This window comes from Ovis aries, chromosome 25 (assembly GCF_016772045.2).
Source record: "Ovis aries strain OAR_USU_Benz2616 breed Rambouillet chromosome 25, ARS-UI_Ramb_v3.0, whole genome shotgun sequence".
In the NCBI taxonomy this organism is placed as follows: Eukaryota; Metazoa; Chordata; class Mammalia; order Artiodactyla; family Bovidae; genus Ovis; species Ovis aries.
Window position 1 is genome coordinate 25,739,610 of NC_056078.1, and position 21,901 is coordinate 25,761,510.

The 21,901-nt window shown below is 44.9% G+C and overlaps 1 protein-coding gene across 4 annotated transcripts in view; it reads right to left on the reverse strand.

Moving 5' to 3' along the window:
• The window catches only part of LRRC20 (leucine rich repeat containing 20), a 76,648-nt gene that overhangs the window by 30,805 nt on the left and 23,942 nt on the right, over positions 1 to 21,901 (reverse strand). For 3 of the 4 annotated variants that reach the window (XM_004021432.6, XM_042240776.2, XM_012105223.3), the window contains one exon: positions 7,853 to 8,002. In XM_004021432.6, the coding sequence (XP_004021481.2) occupies positions 7,853 to 8,002 (150 nt within the window). Of the gene's footprint in view, positions 1 to 7,852; positions 8,003 to 9,710; positions 15,108 to 21,901 lie in introns of all 4 variants that reach the window. The other variant, XM_027962184.3, reaches the window with a different exon arrangement.

Sequence of the window (21,901 nt, forward strand, 5' to 3'; positions counted from 1 at the left end):
GGTCCTCCCTGCCCATTCACAGCACGGCTGTGAGAATGAGTTGTGAGTCTTGTGAAAAGCAGGATGTGTGGCAAAATAAAGACATTTATTAGGCACCTACTGTGTGCTCAGTCCCGTATTTGAAAATGAAAAGGATAATCTCTGAAAAGTAGAAGCACTCAATAAATGGAACTGTCTCTGTTAGAGGGGTATGAGATCCACAAGACTTGATTACTGGATTATGGAGCTTTTTGTGGGGAAAAGATATTAAAAGCTAGCATTAAAGGCAAGAATCAAAAGATAAAAGATGGGGAAAAGATATTAAAAGCTAACATTAAAGGCAAGAATCAAAAGATAAAAGAAGAGAAGGTGGTTGCTCTTGGGACACGTGGCTTCCAGGAATATCAAACAGACTTTCACAATTATGCCCAGGGTCTCAATGCCCTCTTGGCCCAGGGAGCTATATTCAAGGAGCTCCACATATTTCTTCCTGCTGTCTTGTGCCAGGGTTCAAACAACCTAGGCTCTCAGGACAGACAGGGGCTCTGGGAGAAGTTCCTCTATCCCACTCCCCAGACTGTCCCCCGCCTGATAGCAGACAGGCCTGATATTCCCGTATCTACTATCTCTTCTGAACTGTGGTTTCTGGTGTTGGCTAGATGGATCTCTCCTTCCCCCAAGCTCCTTTTATTATTCCTGCATCATCCTTATCTTGGACAATTGTCAGGGCTGATTCAGGGGCCTCAGACTGACCCCAGGAGAGAGACAGGCCCTGCCGATTCCATTAAGGGACAGATGTGGCCGGCCGGTAGTAATTACTCAGCCTGGTAGTAAAGGAATGCACCAGCTCCAAAAATACCCACCCACTGAGGATCGATCAGCACCTTGGCTGCTGGGACCCTGTATCACTGAGCAATTACTGTTCTGCCTGCAAGGGCCCTCCTGCAGGGCAGAGTCAGTGGGATGGGTTGGACAATGATTGTCCTTCAAATGGCCCATATTCAGCACTGAAGATGCTTCACACAGAGACAGTTACTGCCTGTGCGGGACAGAGGGGAAAGGAGTGAAGTTTCTTAAAGCCACATCCACTTCTTGGGTAGACAGAAAGAAAGGGGAGAAAACTCTTCTGACTGAGGAGTCTGGGTCAGACTAAACTGAAGTGCTAATCGTCCCATCCCCGTGAAAAGGATAATGTGGGTCTCACTGTACCGACAGGAACCAGTTCCTAAATCTATCGCCAAGTAAAAGCAGCAAGTGGCCAAACTGTACAGACACTCACTCCCATCAGTAGTTTATTAAGGAGCTCTGGATCTGGACCCACAGTCCTGACCCCGTCCTCTCACTGTGTGACCTCGGGCAAGTTCCTTAAGCTCTCTGTGCCTCAGTTTCCTCAAGGAAAACAAAGATAATAAGCGTACTGACTTCCCAGAGGCTCCAGACTTGAAGTAAACATCCCCTCACATTATGAAGTGGCTCTGTGCTTACACACCTGCCTCCTCGGAAGACTGTGAGCTCCTCAAGGTCTAGCTCTTGGTTTTCTTATCCTTCCCAAGTGTTGCTGCTACTGTTAGGGGGCACACACTGACTGAAGCCACCCACCCTGGCCAGGCACCATAGTAACCATTTGCATGAGTTATTTTACGACAGGAGGTCCTGGTAAGGAACACGGAACTAATAATCCACCACCAACCGAAGAGTTCGGGAAAGGTCAAAAGGAGACACCACGTGTCCAACCACCTCCCAGAATCCTTCTCTCTGGTATCCATCTTGGCTGAACAAGGCATGCACCACCAGGAAGGACTCTCAGTCAGAATGATTGGCTAAGGACAACCCAGAAACGAATCCCATCACCCTAAAACCTGAGACTGTGAGCCATGTAGCAGAGCTGTTTTCCTGGGTTCCCTTACCCTACTGCTCTCCACCCGGGTGCCCTTTCCCAATAAAATCTCTTGCTTTGTCAGCACATGTGTCTCCTCGGACAATTCATTTCTGAGGGTTAGACAAGAGCCTAGTTTTGGGCCCTGGAAGGGGTCCCCCTGCCTGCAACACTATGACAGTGAAATGAGATGACCCCAGCTCCCAGTGTGGAGCTGGGGGTGCTAAGTGCCCAGTCAATTTAGGTCCAGTGTTATTAGTCACTTGTTCATGCCCTTGCCAGGCCCAGAACAGGTGCTCAGGAGAACCCAGTGAATTGAGCTCAAAAGCAAGCTGTGAGACTGAATATACACACAGACAATGGCCAGATCAAGTATAAAAATAGATCTGTGACCAACAACCTGCAGCATCCTGTCCAGGAAATCATCCCATTAGTAAAGCAACCACCCAGGAAGCAGCCTTCTGTTAAGTCAGACTTGTAGGCAGTCAGACTACCATCTCCATCAACTATCCAGGAAACCAAATAACATCCTCTGTAACAGTTGGCTTCAAATGGCCAGAACTTGACTACTAACTGAGTTTCCCTAATGTTTATCCCAATATCCCATTTAGGACCAACCGGAGACAGCCAGAAGTACATCCTAAGCAACCACATAGGACTCCCTGCAGCCAGCTGGCCCGCCTGCCTCCAGCTTCCCTGGGCTCCCAGCCTGCCTTCAGGCACACCTGAAGCCTTCTCCCTTTCATCCACTATAAAGCCTTTCAACCCCTCTGTCTTCCTTTGACTCCCTGCTAAATGCAAGTGACAATCCAATTATTAAAAAAATAAATAAATAAATAAAATAAATGCAAGTGACAGTGGCTGAATTCTTGGCTAGAGCAAGCTCTGAATGAAATGCCTCTGCTGGTTCTCATTTGGATGATCTTTGTCTATTTCTGCAGGTGTGTCTTGGACACCTCTGGCCTGGCAGACTCAGGATACACTCAATAAAAAGATCTGAATGGTTGCAGGATATAAAATCAACACACAGAAATCCCTTGCATTCCTATACACTAATAATGAGAAAGTAGAAAAAGAAATTAAGGAAACAATTCCATTCACCATTGCAGCAAAAAGAATAAAATACTTAGGAATATATCTACCTAAAGAAACTAAAGACCTATATATAGAAAACTATAAAACACTGATGAAAGAAATCAAAGAGGACACTAATAGATGGAGAAATATACCATGTTCATGGATTGGAAGAATCAATATAGTGAAAATGAGTATACTACCCAAAGCAATCTACAGATTCAATGCAATCCCTATCAAGCTACCAGCCATATTTTTCACAGAACTAGAACAAATAATTTCAAGATTTGTATGGAAATACAAAAAAAAAAACCCGAATAGCCAAAGCAATCTTGAGAAAGAAGAATGGAACTGGAGGAATCAACTTGCCTGACTTCAGGCTCTACTATAAAGCCACAGTCATCAAGACAGTATGGTACTGGCACAAAGACAGAAATATAGATCAAGGGAACAAAATAGAAAGCCCAGAGATAAATCCACACACCTATGGACACCTTATCTTTGACAAAGGAGGCAAGAATATACAATGGAGTAAAGACAATCTCTTTAACAAGTGGTGCTGGGTAAACTGGTCAACCACTTGTAAAAGAATGAAACTAGATCACTTTTTAACACCGCACACAAAAATAAACTCAAAATGGATTAAAGATCTAAATGTAAGACCAGAAACTATAAAACTCCTAGAGGAGAATATAGGCAAAACACTCTCCGACATAAATCACAGCAGGATCCTCTATGATCCACCTCCCAGAATTCTGGAAATAAAAGCAAAAATAAACAAATGGGATCTAATTAAAATTAAAAGCTTCTGCACAACAAAGGAAAATATAAGCAAGGTGAAAAGACAGCCTTCTGAATGGGAGAAAATAATAGCAAATGAAGCAACTGACAAACAACTAATCTCAAAAATATACAAGCAACTTATGCAGCTCAATTCCAGAAAAATAAACGACCCAATCAAAAAATGGGCCAAAGAACTAAATAGACATTTCTCCAAAGAAGACATACGGATGGCTAACAAACACATGAAAAGATGCTCAACATCACTCATTATTAGAGAAATGCAAATCAAAACCACAATGAGGTACCACTTCACACCAGTCAGAATGGCTGCGATCCAAAAATCTGCAAGCAATAAATGCTGGAGAGGGTGTGGAGAAAAGGGAACCCTCCTACACTGTTGGTGGGAATGCAAACTAGTACAGCCACTTTGGAGAACAGTGTGGAGATTCCTTAAAAAACTGCAAATAGAACTACCTTATGACCCAGCAATCCCACTGCTGGGCATACACACCGAGGAAACCAGAATTGAAAGAGACACGTGTACCCCAATGTTCATCACAGCACTGTTTATAATAGCCAGGACATGGAAACAACCTAGATGTCCATCAGCAGATGAATGGATAAGAAAGCTGTGGTACATATACACAATGGAGTATTACTCAGCCATTAAGAAGAATACATTTGAGTCAGTTCTGATGAGATGGATGAAACTGGAGCCGATTATACAGAGTGAAGTAAGCCAGAAAGAAAAACACCAATACAGTATACTAACACATATATATGGAATTTAGAAAGATGGCAATGACGACCCTGTATGCAAAACAGCAAAAAAGACACAGATGTGTATAACGGACTTTTGGACTCAAAGGGAGAGGGAGAGGGTGGGATGATTTGGGAGAATGGAATTGTAACATGTATACTATCATGTAAGAATCGAATCGCCAGTCTATGTCTGATGCAGGATACAGCATGCTTGGGGCTGGTGCACGGTGATGACCCAGAGAGATGTTATGGGGAGGGAGGTGGGAGGGGGGTTCATGTTTGGGAATGCATGTACACCCATGGGGATTCATGTCAATGTATGGCAAAACCAATACAGTATTGTAAAGTAAAATAAAGTAAAAATAAAAGACAAAAAAAAAAAAAAAAAAAGATCTGAATGACCTGCATTGGGAGGAAGTGGAGAGATGGGAACATGGGAGGAGGAGATGGGCCAGAGGAGCCACAATCAGACATAGGGACCCACTCTCGGCAGAGCCTACTTGTCCTTTGGACATCTGTGCCATTGTCCATCTCAGATCTTGCTTTTTCCCACTATAAGCTGAGTGAAAGATGTCAAGGGGATGTAACCATTAAAGATGACCCTGGTGGCCCAGTGGTTAGGACCTAGCACTTCCACTGCAGAGGGTAGGGGGCAGGGCACAAGTTGGATCCCTGATTGGGAAACTAAGATCCTGCATGCTGCATGATGTAGCTAAAAAATGAAAAAATAATGTGAAAAAAAAAAAAGACCATCCAACTTCAAATGGGCCACGACTCCAGCAAAAGAGAGTATCCAGGATACCCACAGGAGACCACTTGACAGGCACAGGCAGGGAGTAAGCAGGCCGCTCTCTCCCCAACACTGAGGCAGCCAACCTTGTCTGTCAAGAACCCACAAGAGGATGCTAGCAGGCGTTGAGGAGCCCAGCAAAGCCTATTCAAGCCTCCTCGTCACACTTGAAAGGAAAAGCTTTTACTATTTGAAACAGAAGCCAGAATAAAAGCTGGGACCCAGAGCCATCACTGTGGAAGCCAGGTGAGTCTCTCTGCGCCAGCCCCTCTATTCCTGGTCACCCTCCCTGGGTCCACTGCTGCCTCTGTGAAATCCAATCACTGGGCACACCAGGGCCTTCTCTTTGTAACCCAAGATGGTATGGGGGAGGCAGGAGTACCACAGCACAGGACGGAGGGCAAACAGCATCCTTCTACAAACCTCTGATGGAAGGATATCATGATAAGTATATTTTCACAACTGACTGATGGAAGGGTATCATGATAAGTATATTTTCACGACTGAGGCACAAATATAGGGACCCTAAGTGTATTTCTCTGGCACTTGCTGCTGTGTCCCCTGGAAAGGGCCTGCTCACTCATTCCACAAGGTGCTGCCAAATGTCAAGTCCTCTCCAGGAGGCCCTTGAGCTAACTAATGCAGGTGGTCTGGAAAGGCAATCCTGGCTGCAGAGTGGGTGATGTGAGTGTCCTGCTAGAAGACCCTGGACACATCGCTTCTTTCCCTGACCTTCTTTTTCCACTGTGAGATGAGATGGCAGAAACAGCTCTAACATTTTATGGGAGATTCTCTCAACCGGTTAAGTCTAACTTACAAAATGTGTTTTATCGGCTTCCTTGTTACAGTAAAAATGGATAAATTTCACATAAAGATCCATCTTTCTAGCTTCAATTGACTAAAATAATCAGAACAATCCCAGGGACTTTCCTGATGGTCCAGAGGTTAAGATTCCATACTTTCACTGCAGGAGGCACAGGTTTGATCCCCAGTTGGGGAGCTAAGTTCCCACATGCTGCACGATGTGGCCAAAAAATAAAAGAAGGAAAAAAAGAACAATCCCATGGCACGTCTGGCAGAAGCTGAGCAGGGCAGGTACCAGCTGGCCACAGTACCACCACTCCTCCTTATCATTACCACTCTGAGTCACCCATAACTTACATGCTAGTCTCTTTGGCATTTCAGTTCAGTTCAGTTCAGTTTGGCATTTGCGTTGGTCTAAACTATGGTCTCAATTTTGGCTGCCAGCACTTTAGAATGATTGATTTAGGTTTTAACAGATGCCTACACTCAGACCCACACCCAGACATTCTGATTCAATGGGTCTTGGAGTAAAGCCGAGGCAAATCGATTCTAATTTCAGCCAGGCTGAGAGCTGCCTGTGGTCCAAGGGCCCCACTGGCTAGAAGGACCCATCTCACCTGTGTAAAGAAGCAGCCACCAGAAAAGGAAGGATGGTAAAATGGTCCTGGTGAAAAGCATCCACAGATGCTCCTGGGAAACATATCTTGCCCTGGGATTCCTTGACTCACCCTCCATCATAAGCACTTTAACATTTTAGGCACAAATGCAAAGAGCTTTGTGAGCTTCAGTCAGAAACGACCACACAGATCAATCCCTCCTCCCCGCCCTGTGTCTGCACCCAGTCCAGGTCCCACCTGTAGCTTTCTCCGGAACCACTGTCTAAGCTACTTCCTGTCCCTGGCCCAGGTTTGCCAATTCATGCTTCCCTCTCCTCTCTGGGCTCTGCCAGAGTCCACATCTCCTCTGGGAAGCTGCAGGAAATAGGCTGTTCAGGTCCCTCAGATTCCATCAGCAGCATTTTACATACTGGTTTCTCTAAACAGACTCTAAGACCCCATTCATGCCCCTAACAGAGAATTCCAGAAGGCAGGAATCACCTCTCCTGTGCCCTCCCCAATTCTCCCCCAACCCCACCATTTCATAAACACACACCAAGCGCCCAGGCTGCAGCTCCACCCCACAGGTCACTGGGCTGAGCAGCAGTGAACTCCCGCAGAAGGGTGAGGGATTCCCAGAAGCATGAAGAAGTGGCGAGTGGACATGCAGTGGCCACGGCATCCTGCTTCTCCAGCCGGAGGAGAACTTTCACATGCACCTACGACGCCCAGCCGTCAGCCTCCTGCTCACCTCTCTGCCAAGCACCCAAGTCCACTTGCTCTGCGTGTGCACAGCAGAGAAAACAACATCCCTGACATGTCACTCCTGAACTGAAAAAGCAACATGGGAAAGCAGCGCTAGATTGGTGGGGGGCAGAAGGGGGCTCATTAACAAGTCTACTGAGAAAGAACTACTCCAGAGCTGCAAGACCCCAAATACCCTGCTGGTCTAATCAAAACAAAAGAATCACTCCAGGACCCACGGCCTTAACCGTGAGTCAATCTGATTCACAGCCAGCTAGAGGTAGGGGAGATATCCAGGCCACAGGGAGGATACGGGTCCACCCTTAAAGGCCCTCCTTGGGAACTGTTTCCTGAGACTAGCTGACCAGGGGACCAGCCCTGATGACAGTCCCCAGAGAGGGTCGAAGCCTTCAGAGTAAGAGCCAGAATGCCCTCCTGGCCTACCTCGGAGCTGACAGAACGTGGTCATGAACTTGCTGGTGAGGGACTTGAGCTCGTTGTTGGCCAGCGTGATGAGGTGAATCTGGTCAGTGACACTTCGCAGGACCTTGTAGATGCCGATAGGGAAGGAAACCAGCTTGCACTCGGCCAGGTCTGCAGTCAAAGGACAAAGACCAGAGTTAGCAGCCACAGTTGACCGCGGACTTGCCCCCAACCCCAAAGACCCTGACCCTGTCTCTCCTACTGCCTCCCTTCTCCCCCACCTATCTTCCCTGTGACGGGCTCGAGACCTTCTCCTCTCTCCTCCAAGAGCCTTCGTTACCATTCACCACACTTGTCCCCATCTAGCTCCCTGAACTTAGGGCTGATTCTAGCACATTCTCTAATAGCACAGCCTGCTAGCCAGAATGCAGGAGGCAGAGCTCTGCCAGCACACTGATGACCAGGCCACATGGCCGTGCGCCTGAGGCCCTGCAGGACCCACACGTCCCTCCAGGATCATCAGACTCAACAGTGAAGTCACAGTCTTAAGAGTGCTTTATAACACCCTACTTTTGTGAAAAGAGGCAATTCACACAGACTTTGTGGTTTGACCTTCTTCCCTGTCCTGTCACTCTGAAAACAGGTCTGCCTAACAGGCAGCAGGGAAGCCTCTCTGAAGAATAGTCTGGTAGTTCTTTGAATGGTTAAACCTAGTTAGCACATGACCCAGCAATTCCACTCCTGGGTGTATATCTGGGAAAGATGAAACCACGTGTCCACCCAAAACAGTGCACATGTTCATAGCAGCATTACTCGTGGTGTTGTCCAGTTGCTAAATCATGTCTGACTCTTTGCGACCCCAGGGACTGCATCACACCAGGCTCGCCTGTCCTTCACTAACAGTGTAGCTCAAACTCATGTCCATTGAGTCAGTGATACTATCTAACCATCTCATCTTCTGCATTATTCATAATAGCCAAAAAATGGAAATAACTCATGTGTCCATCCACAGATGGATAGATAAAATGTGGTATATTCATTTTGTTTGGCGGGCTTCCCTGGTGGCTCAGAGGGTAAAGCGTCTGCTTGCAAAGTGGGAGACCAGGGTTCGATCCCTGGGTTGGGAAGATCCCCTGGAGAAGGAAATGGCACCCCACTCCGGTACTCTTGCCTGGAAAATCCCATGGATGGAGAAGCCTGTAGACTACAGTCTATGGGGTCACAAAGAGTCAGACACGACTGAGCGACTTCACTTTCACTTTCATTTTGTTTGGCAACAGAAAGGAATAAAATACCAATATATCCTGCTGTTGTTTAGTCGCTAAGTCATATCTGACTCTTTGTGACCCCATGGACTGTAGCTCACCAGGCTCCTCTGTCCATGGGATTTCCCAGGCAAGAATACTGGAGTGGGTTGCCATTTCCTTCTCCAGGGATATTCCTGATCCAGGGGTCGAACCCACATCTCCTGGTTGGCAGGAGGATTCTTTACCATTAAGCCGTAGACGGGCTTTAAAAACACTATGGTAAGTGAAGGAAGCCAGTCACCAAGGACAACATGCTGTATGAGGCTATTTACATGAAAGGTCCAGAACAGGCAAATGTAAAGACAGGATGTAGATTCTTGGTTACCCAGGGCTGGTGGTACTGAGGGGTCAGGGGTTTCTTTGCAGGGGTAATGCAAATGTTCTACAATTGAATGTGGTGATAGTTGCACACTGAATATACTCAAACCACTAAACTGGACAACTTAAATGGATGGACTATGTGGTATGTGAATTATCTCTCAATAAAGCTGTTTCATACATATAGCAGCAGAGAGACATTGAAAGCATGGAGGCTCAGAAATTAGCTGTCCAAACTCATCCAAGTCACTTACCTTTGCTGAGCCTCAGTTTTCTCATCTTTAAAATGAGGGCATCATTGTCTACCTAGTAAGGCTGTCAGGAAAAGTAAATATAATAAAAAGTACTCAGTGGGGCTTTCCTGGTGGCTCAGTGGTAAGAATTCACCTGCCAAAGCAGGAGACACAAGTTCTATCCCTGACCTGAGAAGATCCCACCTGCCACAGAGCAGCGAAGCCCATGCACAACTCAAGACTGGACTCTAGAGCCTGGGAGCTGTAACTACTGAGCCCACATGCCCAGCTACTGAAGCTGGTGCACCCTGGAGCCTGTGCTCAGCAACAGGAGAAGCACCACAAAGCGGCCTGTGCACTGCAGCTGGAGAGTAGACCCCACTCACCGCAACTAGAGGAAAGCCTCTGAAGCAATGAAGACCCAGCACAGCCAAAAATAAATAAAATTATATTTTAATACCGTACTCAATATACTAACCAAGTGCCTAGCAGGTAAACAGTGGGGCTACTACCAATGTTGTTTCCCTACTCACCTTCCACTTTGCCCTTCCCTTTGCGTCCTACCAACACCTCTCCAGGCTTCAAGGCCAGGTCCCATCCCACCTCTTCTAGAAGTCTTTCTGGAGGCCTGCGTTACTGGTGATTGCCCCCGCCAGGAGCACTCACTGACTCAGACAGCACTGATCCATCTCTCAGCAAACTGTGGTCTTTTCCCTCAAGGCCAGGCTTCCCCAGGACTCTAAGCCTTTGAAGTTTATTGCAAAATTAATACACAAAATTCAATAACATTCCTATATGCCAACAATAAAATACAGCTTTTATGTTTTTTTTTGTTTGTTTGCTTGTTTGTTTTAGTTTTTTATTTTTTAAATTTTAAAATCTTTAATTCTTACATGCGTTCCCAAACATGAACCCCCCTCCCACCTCCCTCCCCATAACATCTCTCTGGGTCATCCCCATGCACCATAAAATACAGCTTTTAAAGATCTTATTCTGTGAAGAAAGTCAGACAGAGAACAAATCTTTTTCAGTTATATAAGAGTATGATATCACTTATATGTGGGATTTTAAAAAATGGTACAAATAAACATATTTACAAAACAGAAATAGAGTCACAGATGTAGAAAACAATCTTATGGTTATGGGGTGAGGGGCGTGGACAAGAGGGATAAATTGAGATTGGGATTGACATATACACACTACTATCTGTAAAACAGATAATTGATAAGGACCTACTGAATAGCATAGGGAATTCTACTCAGTACTCTAAGGGCTTATGTGGGGAAAGAACCTAAAAAAGAGTGGATATATGTTCATGCATAACTGACTCTCTTTGCAGTACAGCAGAAACTAACACAACATTATAAATCAACTATACTTTCACTTTTCACTTTCATTCATTGGAGATAAAGGAAATGGCAACCCACTCCGGTATTCTTGCCTGGAGAGTCCCAGGGACTGGGGAGCCTGGTGGGCTGCCGTCTATGGGGTCGCACAGAGTTGGACACAACTGAAGTGACTTAGCATATTAGCATATATTCCAAAAAAAATTTTTTTAATTCGTATTTTAAATATTTTAAAGTATTCTAAAGAGGAGAAGACAGGAAGAAAGGAAGGGAGGGAGGGAGGGAAGGAGGAAAGAAGAAAGAAAAAGAGCCTATTCTGAACAGCAGCAATAATGCAAAGTCTATGGAAATAATCAAAACTGAAGCCCTTCACCCTTATGTGCTTCACAGAATGTCTACTCTGACTCTAATAGCAGCTCAAATGTCACCTCCTCCACGAAGCCTTCCTTGACCACCCTAAGCTCCAGTCCCTGAGTTTTATATATAGTGTGAAAGAGACCTCTTCACCTGGTACTGTATTAACCTCCTTTTGCATCTACTTTCCCAGTAGAGTAGGAAGATCCCCAGAGAACATTACCAGCAGAGGTGGACCAGGCTCAGCAGGCAGGACAGAGTTACTGGTGACCTCACTGAGCTGGTCTGAGGAAAGAAAGGGGACAAACAGGGATAAGGGCAAAAATCCAAAAGACTGAGGAACCAGAGAGGTAGAACATCCCACTGTCTTTAGGGACTGCCCTGGTGGTCTAGTGGTTGGGACTCTGAACTTCCACTGCAGGGGGCCCAGGTTTGATTCCTGGTCAAGGAACTAAGATCCCACGAGCCCCGAGGCTCAATCAAAAAAAAAAGTGTCTTTACTGTTTCGTCTGGTCCAGGGCTATGCTAGGTGACCCCAGCCTGGCTGCTGTCCAATGTCAGGAACTTGTTCTTAGATCAGCAAGATGGGGTTTGCAGAAGAGAGTACAAAGTCTTACGGGGAGGAATGAATGCCTGGAGGTCAGACTTTCAGTAAAAAGAGATTGAGAACTGGATCAGCCCTGCAGGCTCAAAATTTGGGGCAAGTTGAGGATTCTAGAAAAAGCAAACCTTTCCAAACAATGAGCCCCCTCATGCTTTGTGCCAGACGCTCAAAGGTTTCTTGTTGTGGTTATCAATCAAACAGCCCCTGTGGATAAAAGCAATGGATCTCAGACCTGCTGGGAACAACAAGGAAAGTGTCAGAAGCTTTCCCTTTAAAACAAAGAGCAAAATAAAGATGCCTTTCATCATCAATATCCTTAAATATGGTCATAGACATTCTAGCCAAAGAAACAGAAAGCATAAACATCAGAAACAGATAAAATGATGATTATGTGTGTATGAAATGACTGCCTAACCTCAACAAAGCAGTCATCTGACAAGGTACACAAATTGAAAGGATCTCAGCAAAGTGGCTAATCAAACTAAACATGCAAAGTTCAATAATATCACTATATGCCTACAATAAATATTGTTTTAAGGATCCTATTCCAAAAAGCAATATAATATAAAATATAGAGCTCAAAAATACAGAAAAATAAAAAATTTTAAATAATAAAACAAAATATAGAGCTAATCATAATGGAAAATGCATTTGACCAATATTAAGAAAAGTAGGAAAGTTCACAAATATATTTTTAAAAATAGATTTGTACATTGAAGATATATAACATTCATTGACAACAAGTCAAAATACTGTAACTGGTGATTTTTTTAAGAAGTTAAATTATAGATTGTTTAATGCAATTCTGACTCAAATCCCCAAAAGTTTTTTTTTTTAACTTGATAAATGGTTTTAAATCTCAACCAGGGAATAAGCAAGCAAGACTCTCTAAACGAGAAGAAAGTAGGGACATAACCAATTTCATGAGGCTGCAAGGATTAAAACAGAGGGTAATAGGAAAAGAGATCATATAAAGAAAATCTACAGTCCAGAAAATACAGCCCCTAATTTCAGTTCAGTTTAGTTCAGTCGCTCAGTTATGTCCAACTCTTGCGACCCCATGGACTGCAGCACACCAGGCCTCCTTGTCCATCACCAACTCCCAGACTTTACCCAAACTCATGTCCATCGAGTTGGTGATGCCATCCAGCCATCTCATCCTCTGTTGTCCCCTTCTCCTCCTGTCCTCAATCTTTCCCAGCATCAGGGTCTTTTCCAATGAGTCAGCTCTTTGCATCAGATGACCAAAGTATTGGAGTTTCAGCTTTAACATCAGTCCTTCCAATGAACACTCAGGACTGATCTCCTTGAGGATGGACTGGTTGGACCTCCTTGCAGTCCAAGGGACTCTCAAGAGTCTTCTCCAACACCACAGATCAAAAGCATCAATTCTTCGGTGCTCAGCTTTCTTCACAGTCCAACTCTCACATCCATACATGAACACTGGGAAAACCATAGCCTTGATTAGACGGACCTCTGTTGACAAAGTAGTGTCTCGGCTTTTGAATATACTGTCTAGTTTGGTCATAACTTTCCTTCCAAGGAGTAAGCGTCTTTTAATTTCATGGCTGCAGTCACCATCTGCAATGACTTTGGAGCCCCCCAAAATAAAGTCTGCCACTGTTTCCCCATCTATTTGCCATGAAGTGATGGGACCAGATGCCATGACCTTATTTTTCTGAATGTTGAGCTTTAAGCTAACTTTTCCACTCTCCTCTTTCACTTTCATCAAGAGGCTCTTCAGTTCTTTGCTTTCTGCCATAAGGGTGGTGTCATCTGCATATCTGAGGTTATTGATATTTCTCCTGGCAATCTTGATTCCAGCTTGTGCTTCATCCAGCCCAGAGTTTCTCATGATGTACTCTGCATAGAAGTTAAATAAGCAGGGTGACAATATACAGCCTTGATGTACTCCTTTCCCGATTTGGAATCAGTCTGTTGTTCCATGTCCAGTTCTAACTGTTGCTTCCTGACCTGCATATAGGTTTCTCAAGAGGCAGGTCAGGTGGTCTGGTATTCCCATCTCTTTCAGAATTTTCCACAGTTTATTGTGATCCACACAGTCAAAGGCTTTGGCATAATCAATAAAGCAGAAATAGATGTTTTTCTGGAACTCTCTTGCTTTTCCAATGATCCAGTGGATGTTGGCACTTTGATCTCTGTCATAATTTAATAAGTGCTAAATGAGGTGTCACAAATAAATTAGGGAAGAAAAGGGTTAATAGCCGATGTCAGCATAGCCAATGAACAATTCTGGGAAAATGAGAGAAAAAGACTCTTAACCTAAGAAAATAAAATTCTAGATAGAATTACATTTTTAATATTTTTTGAAATCAAACCAAAATATCAGAAGTTCAGTTCAGTCGCTCAGTCGTGTCTGACTCTTTGTGACCCCATGAACCGCAGCATGCCAGGCCTCCCTGTCCATCACCAACTTCCGGAGTCCACCCAAACCCATGTCCATTGAGTTGGTGATGCCATCCAACAATCTCATCCTCTGTCGTCCCCTTCTCCTCCTGCTCTCAATCTTTCCCAGCATCAGGGTCTTTTCCAATGAGTCAGCTCTTTGCATCAGGTGGCCAAAGTACTGGAGTTTCAGCTTCAACATCAGTCTCTGCAATGAACACCCAGGACTGATCTCCTTTAGGATGGACTGGTTGGATCTGCTTGCAGTCCAAGGGACTCTCAAGAGTCTTCTCCAACACCACAGTCCAAAAGCATCAATTCTTCGGCATTCAGCCTTCTTGACAATCAGAAGTAAACAGATTTTGACATTTATAAAGCTCCTTAATTGAGGATGACTTTTTCAATGTAGGAGCAATGCTGCTGCTGCTGCTAAGTCGCTTCAGTCGTGTCCGACTCTCTGAGACCCCAGAGACGGCAGCCCGCCAGGCTCCCCCGTCCCTGGGATTCTCCAGGCAAGAATACTGGAGTGGGTTGCCATTTACTTCCCCAATGCATGAAAGTGAAAAGTGAAACTGAAGTCGCTCAGTCGTGTCCGACTCTTATGACCCCATGGACTGTAGACTACCAGGCTCCTCCATTCACGGGATTTTCCAGGCAAGAGTACTGGAGTGGAGTGCCATTGCCTTCTCCGGTAGGAGCAATAAAGAACTACAAAGAAACAGATCAACAAATCTAACTATAAAAAAATATAACACACCTGGATGCTTAAAGGAAGATAAGGCAAGCAACAGACTGTGAAAAAGGATCTGTAAATAGAATAAGTTGTTATCTTGATTATTTTAAATACTCAATATAACTCAATTTTAAAAATTAATCCACCAGATGATAGACATTCACCAGCGAGAAAATATAATTAGTAAACAAATATATAGCCCCTGATATGTGCTGTGAAACTTCTTTGCAGAATATTTACATCAATTTACATATATCCTGGCCAACAAATAAGAGGACCATCAAAACATCTTTGCTAATATGATCAGTGGAAATTATAGCCTTTGCTGTCATAACGAGACTGGTTACCTTTTATGATTAACTAGCCATTTTTATTCCCTTGATGGAATATCTTGCTTGCATCTCTGGCTGTTTTTCTACTTGGAGTTCTGGCATTCCACATGCCTCACACCCTCTCCAGGTGTGAGTAGAGCTCCCTAAATAATATTATCAACCTACATCTGTGCACTGTTTTTCTTGTTTAATAGTTCAAGTTACAGCATTTAGGTGTTTTTTTAAAAACAGAATATAAAAATTATATGCACACAGTAATTTCAATTATGTACAAAAATATACATGCCTGGGAAAGAAGACTGAAAGAAAAAGTAAGCAGAATGTTAAATAGTTATTATAAAGGATTAGAGCAATGTATTACTATTTATAGTCCTGCTGTCTATTTTGTATAAAATAAGTACCACTAATTATTTACATAAAAATATTTTCAGTATATACAGTGATACTCTACCTTTAAAATTGAGAAATAAATGCATCATAAAAATAACTTTTTTTGGAAAAAATAATCTGGCATATTCAAGGATAAACTGAAGCCAGCCAGCTCTTTAACAATCCGAGAAACAGAGAAGGCAGACCCATGAACAAAAGACAGCAGCTCTCTGTCCTGGACTGAAGTAGAAGTTATGAGACGGAGCTTTCAGGACTTGAGTACTACTCAAAGAAACATACACGGCACCCTGCTCTAAGTGGGGACAGAAAGTGCTCTCAATGAAGGCAGAAAAGCCACAAAGCCACTCAACTTATTCCCAAGAATGCTCAAAGCAGCTGTCTTCCCAAGAAGATGAAACGCCCAACCCATAGCCTTGTTCCTCCCACCTGGGCTGTCCACACGACGTCCCACCGCACACCACCCTACTCTCCCACTCACCAGCACAAGCAGCAGTTGGCCTCCGCAGCTTCACTTGTCCATGAATAGTCACAGAAGCATATGGCCTGGCACCTGAGGGGAGCTGAGGGCCGGATGCATCCACCCTGGCTGCTTTCATTTATCCTCTGCAAATAGCTACCCAGGCCCTACTGTGTGCCAGGCGCCATTCCGCAGTGTGCCCTGTGGCTTCCCTAATTATTTTGTTCTTGGGGACTCTGTCTGCTTCCCTCCATCCTTTGGTGCACAGGTAGGAGGGTGCACCACCATGCTCCTGCTCAGAATAGTCTAGTTGCCTTTGATGGTAAAGGCCCCCAAGGATACCTGCAAAGAGCCCTGCTGGGATATGATGCAAACACCCTCTCCAGGCCGCGTTACCAGCCACTAACACGGCCCACAAAGTCCCCTCCCTTGTGGGGAGGAGAGGCCTGTGATCTGGGGCACAGCTCTCCATGGTCACTGGGACAAGAGTATGGAGATCCAGGTACCCAGCCATGTGGGAGCAAGTTGCAGCCTTGCCCGGTCGCCTTGCCATCTGTACAGAAGGTGCAAAACACCTCATGTCCATTCCCTGGGGGTGGGGATATTAACCACAAATAGTAGCACTCACTATTTCATATAAGTTAGGCTGGCAGACCTATCCTCTCTGCGCACATGAGGAAACTACAAGTTACTTGCTCAAGGTCATTCAGCTAAAATTAGTGCAAGATTTGGATGCAGCTTGATCAGGCAGCCAGGGGTCCTAACCATTTTTGCTATCCTGCCCTGCTGAGTCAAGAGTGTGCCCAGGTGTCTGCTTCTAGGCCAGAAAAAGGAGAGTCCCTGCTGAGCAGCTCAGTGAGAAACCAGGGCCTTGGCTGCAAACTCCTGTAGGCCTTTCCAGTTTAGCACCCACAATCCAGGGATAGGGGCCTTGCAGCCTTCTTCATGAGCCTTCTGTCCTCAGGAACTTCTTCTCCAGGTCTAATTCAGAGGATGGGCACCTTTTATACCTACTATGCCTGTGTGAGGTAGAGACAAGCCCCTGAGTTGAGTCAAATTTAATACTCACAGGGGCACACAGCATGACTTCCAGAAAACACAGCCAGGATATAGCTGGGGGCCAAGTCCCACTAAGGGAGGAGGACCAGGGAAAAGAAGTCCCAGGCTGGAGACAGGCGAGTCGTCCTCCAGGAGGCACAGGAGGTCACCAAGAGTCCCATTCTCTATGAGTGCTCAGAGCTGGCAGGATGGGGGCTAGCTCAGCAGCCATAAGGAAAAGGCTCCAGGTGAGGAAGTGAGTGCAACATCATGGGGAGATCAGGAAGGGCTGCCACCGAGAGGACTCCTGAACCAGATGGAGGCCAGGTGATCTCCAAGGTCTCATTCAACCAAAAGAAAACGAGTGGAGCTACTCGTACTAACTATATGCCAGGCACAGTAGTAGGCCCTTTTTACGTACTAACGCCTTACATTCCCATAACAACCCTAAGTTACCCTCACAGGTGGAAAATGAGGTCTGTGATGATAGGTGAATCGTCCAAGGTCATTTCAGGGAGATGATGTGGAGTACAAAGAACTGGAATGCAAAGATTCCTGTAAGGTGATCAACTTGTCTTAGTTTGCCCAGGATGTTGCCAATTTTAGTACTGAGAGCCTGATAGCCTGGTGGACCCCTCCTTAATCCCAGATGACAACTGGTCACCCTAAATTCAGCTGCATGCTGACAGATGAGAGATTACCAGAATTAGAGAGGAGCGGGGAAGGCAACCCAGCGTGAGCCACAGCATGAGCAAAGACTGTCATTCCTCTGGAGCTCGACCTTTGACCCAGCCTCCTCCAGTAACTTCCTAGAGCTCATGAGATAGGAAGGTTCCAGTCTCAAAAACATTTCAGTCTCCTTGGTGGTGTATACCATCCCACAGACACCATCAGGGGCTTGGGAATACTAACAATGGGGTCCTCCATCAACATCTGAATGGCAGCTGGATTCAAGAGGGCCTTTTCTCAGTACCCTTGTCACTGACGTGTGAACTATAGTAGAGAACAGAGACCTTTAGGCAGGAGGCACTGTAATAAACACAAGGCATAATTATCCTCATAACTATCGTTGCGAGAAAGTCAAACTGCATGTCTCCAAATCTCTAATTAGGATAGCGTTTTGTGTTAATAAAGAACCTTTTTAAATTCAAAATGCGTGGGTCCTTCATTAAAGGTTATCCTGTAAATTCTAATGAATGTCTGGTGAAAAGTAACTACTGGTGGGCAAAACAAGCAAAATCCTAGCAGTACACAGAACACTGTGTGGGAAATCAGGAGGGCTGAGTCAAGCTGGTATTGTTCCTTAGAAACTCAGAACTGACCCAGCTCAGTCCCTGCTGAGAGGTGGGCCTGGTGACAGGACCCCGTGGTGGAAGCAGAGAGAGTAACCAAGTCACAGGGCCTGAGGAGGAAGTGTCAGGGACTCAGGCCGGCAGGTTCATGGGCTCCTCGGCCCAATCAAGAAACAAGACCTCCCAGGCTGTAGAAGGAAAACTGCCACCAGTGTGACCAGTCCCACCCAGGATATCTTTTTTCACAAAATACCTCTTTTCACAAAGTCTTTTTTTATAGAATCCTTTTTTCAGGATTAGAAGGTTGAAGGTCATTTTAACTCATGTTTTCCAAACTTCCCATTTGGAGAGGTGAGTCCTAGAAACCTACCCTTGAGATTCTGTCTCAGGGGTCCAGAATGGCAGCAAGGAATTTGTTTTTTAACAAGTATTCCTAGGTGACTGTTACCAATAAGCAAACTTGGGAAATACTGAGTAACGCAGCCTTCCAACTCAGAACTGAAATTCTCTTACTGTCTCCTCAGAGTTCTTCTTGAATGCCTCTAATGATGGGGCACTCACCTCCCTTTCACGGAATGGTTTTAACTGTTAGAGACTTCTTTCATGAACCGTATGGTAACTGTTACCCTGCCACTACCTAGGGGTCCTTCTGCCTTCTTGGATTACATATAGCTATCTGCCCCCAAGTGACAATGCTTTATATACATGAGGATGAAGGACATGATAAGCTTTTCTCCAGGCAAAACAGCCAGAAACCTCAACCCCATGGTTTTCAATGCTCCCTTCAGAGTTAGGACTGGCCCAGCTCAGACCCTGCCGAAGCCAGAACTGACTCCTGTGCAGGCTTTCAGTCCATAACACGTGACCACAGCCACCACTCACTGGCACCAGCTGTATGTCCAAAACTTCTGAGGGCCTCAGACCTACAATCTCATCTACTCCTCACACATACTCTGTAAGGTCAGTTCTATACTTACCCCCATTTAACAGAGGAAGAAACTGAGTCACGGAGAAGTTAAAGACTGGATTGCTCAAAGCTGCATGATTTATTCAAGGTCACCCAGTTAATTAAACAATAATTAACATTCATAAAGGGCTTCCTACATGAAAGCCACTTTGCATTGTCATACTACCTTTAAATTTTTTTATTTTTTATTGTTTTAGTTGATGTACAATATTTTATGTTTCAAGTGCACAACATAGGGATTCACAGTTCTAAAAGGTTATATTCTATCTGCATTTACAAAGTATTGGCTATATTTCCTGTGCTATACAATATATCCTTGTAGCTTACTTATTTCATCCATAGTAATTTGTACCTCTTAACTCACTACCCCTATCTTTTCCTTCCCAGCGTCCCATTCTCTACTGGTAACCATTAGTTTGTTCTCTGTATCTGTCAGTCTGGTTTATTTGGTGGTGTTATATTCATTGAAAAAAAGAAAGTGAAAGTCACTCAGTCGTGTCTGACTCTGTGACCCCGGACTATACAGTCCATGGAATTTTCCACACCAGAATACTGGAGTGGGTAGCCTTTCCCTTCTCCAGGGGATCTTCCCAACCCAGGAATCAAACCCAGGTCTTGCGCACTGCAGGTGGATTCTTTACCCTCTGAGCTACAAGGGAAGCCCAAGAATACTGGAGTGGGTAGCCTATCCCTTCTCCAGCGGATCTTCCCCATCCAGGAATTGAACTGGGGTCTCCTGCATTGCAGGAGGATTCTCTACCAACTGAGCTATCAGGGAAGTCCATATATTCATTAGTTTACGTTATTGATTTTTTTCGGATTCCACATATAAGCAGTATCATTTTAAAGCATGTCTTTCTCTGACTTAATTTCACAAAGCATAATACTCTCTAAGACCATCCATGTTGCAAATGGCAAAATTTCATCCTCTTTTATGGTTAAGTGGTATTATATTAACTATTTGGGGGAGGGGGTTGTTGTTTCTAGCTACTCCTTTTTTTTCAGTATTTCATCTCATTTTACTTTTTATTATTTTTTTTGGAGTATAATTGTTTTATAAAGTTGTTAGTCTCTGCTGTACAATGATCTGAATCAGCTATATGTCTACATGTACCCCCTGCCTCTTGGACCTCCCTCCCCAGCCCCATCCTACCCATCTAGGTCATCACAGAGCACTAATGATGAGCCCCTGTGCTACACAGCAGCTTCCCACTAGCTATTTTACACATGGTAGGGGATACATGGCAGTCCCAATCTCCCAGTTTGTCCCACTCTCCCCTTCCCCTGCCCCATGGCCCATATTAACTCAATCCTCACAACAGCTCCATGAGATGGGAACTATCATCACCATCTCTGTTTTCAGAAGAAGAATCTGAGACACACGCCTGCAGCCTTGGTTAGTAAGCGGCATAGCTGGCCCTGAGCTAGTGCGCCGCTATGTACACAGCCTCCCTAGGATATGTAACTGACACTTAGGATGGTCAGCTGCTCTGAAACAAGAGATTTTGAGCTCCAGTGAGCAGACAGATTTTACAAGATTTACAATGGATTGCTATGGACATTGGTATATTACAGTTACCATGGAGCTATATTAAGGAGGCTTAGAGTTGAAATAGCTGGTGAAAGAATTATCCAGTGCCTGGATGTGTCACTAAATTGGCTCTGGGACCTCAGGCAAGACCCTTTGGTTCTTATGCCCTTGGTGTGCGTCTCAGGTAAATGCCGAGGTTGGAGCTGATCCACTCTGAGACCCCTCATGGCTGCCATTGTGAAATCTAGCTGGTGGTTGTCAGACTTGGTGACACACTGAGCCAGTCACCTGGGGAGCTTTACAGACTCTTGATATCTTAGTCTCATTCGCAGAGATTTTAACTTAAAAAGTGTGAGCTGGGGCTTGGGGATCAGGGGTTCTCAAGCTCCCCTGGTGATCCTAGCACACAGCCAGGGTAGAGAACTCTGCACTACACCATTACCTCTCAAACTGTACTGTGCTGACAGATTACGCAGGGTTTCTATTAGGATAAGGCTTCTGATGGTGAGGTCTGTGTCGGGACCTGAGATCCTGTATTTCTACCAGGCAGGTCCAAGGACCACTCTCAGTAGCAAGGACTAGTCCAATGCAGTGGTTCTCAAAGTGGGGCCCCTAGACCACAGCATCTCCCCAGAATTCACTGTGAATACACATTCTCAGTCCCCATTCCAGACCTACAGAATCAGAAGCTCTCGGGGCAGGGCCCAGCCATCTGTGTGTGTGTGTTGTAAGATGTTTATTTACTATTATTATTGTTATCAC